The sequence below is a fragment of the Scylla paramamosain genome, chromosome 12 (genome assembly GCF_035594125.1).
Source record: "Scylla paramamosain isolate STU-SP2022 chromosome 12, ASM3559412v1, whole genome shotgun sequence".
Taxonomy (NCBI): domain Eukaryota; kingdom Metazoa; phylum Arthropoda; class Malacostraca; order Decapoda; family Portunidae; genus Scylla; species Scylla paramamosain.
The window spans coordinates 27,054,387-27,055,447 of record NC_087162.1 but is presented as its reverse complement, the minus strand read 5'-3'; the positions used below and the strand labels follow the sequence as shown (position 1 = coordinate 27,055,447).

The window sequence follows — 1,061 nt, the reverse complement described above, 5'->3', positions numbered from 1 at the left end:
TAAAATAAAAGTGAATGAATAAAACAAACAAACAAAAAAATAAGTAAACAAACATATATAGTACAACTAAACAAACACACGAAACACACTATTAGATAAACAACTAATACGACTACAAAATACAAAACATTTCTCTCTCCCAACACAACACATCCTGAAGTGAGTAGGGCGGGCAGGAATGACTTGACTTGGAGCTCACAACACAGCAACACAGCAGGAACAGCACGCAGTAAACACACACACTAACACACACAGAGGGAGCACTTGCGCCTGACGTAGCACTAGTAAAGGACCAACACGCACCGTAGCACCTCTCATGTTGACTCTTGCGGCATCAGCAGCCAAATGACGGTCCCCAGCTTGGTTCCCCCCTTATATACCTTCCTGCTCCGAGTCCCAACTGGCGGCGGTGGTGGTGGTGGTAGTGAAGGGAAGGTGATCGTGGTGGTGGTGGTACTTTATTCTCACGTACTGTACCAATGTTGTGTGTTCGTGGTGTCCTTGGTGTTCGTGATGGTGGCCTTGGGTTTGTTATTTATTGTTCGTGGTGTTCTTGATGACGAAATCTGGTTAAAAAGTGTTCAATTTCTGTTTTTCAAGTGTTATTATGTGTTTATATACTCTGTGGTGTTACTGAAGAAGAGTTAGTAGTTATAAGGTGCTCAGTTAGTGTTCTTCAGGGGTTACTGGCTGTTGTGAAGTGTCTACGGTGTTCTGAAGTGCTATGAAGTGTCTAGGGCATTTTTTGGGTTTTTCTTTAATAAATATTCTTAAAATGATTGTCAGTGTTTTGGAACGTTCATAGTATAGTGAACAGATTCAACAAAATATTCTTATGTTTGTTTTTTGTTCTAAGTTTTTTTTTTTTGGTGTGTGTGTGTGTGTGTGTGTGTGTGTGTGTGTGTGTGGTGTGTGTGTGTGTGTGTAATGTTCCGGTTAGAGTTGAAAATTGTGAATGAAAAAAATGTCCCAGGGAAAATTGTTAATAATGGTTATGAGGAGGAGAGAGAGAGAGAGGAGAGAGAGAGAGAGAGAGAGGAGAGAGAGAGAGAGAGAGAGAG

The 1,061-nt window shown here is 41.1% G+C and overlaps 1 protein-coding gene across 2 annotated transcripts in view; it reads right to left on the bottom strand.

The window, feature by feature from the left end:
- Nucleotides 1-326, bottom strand: part of LOC135106038 (mucin-2-like) — a 17,247-nt gene extending 16,921 nt beyond the window's left edge. For both annotated transcript variants that reach the window (XM_064014832.1, XM_064014833.1), the window contains exon 1: nt 304-326. In XM_064014832.1, coding sequence (XP_063870902.1) covers nt 304-318 — 15 coding nt within the window. In that variant the 5' untranslated portion in view covers nt 319-326. The remainder of the gene's footprint in view (nt 1-303) is intronic.
- Nucleotides 327-1,061: the final 735 nt, after the last annotated feature.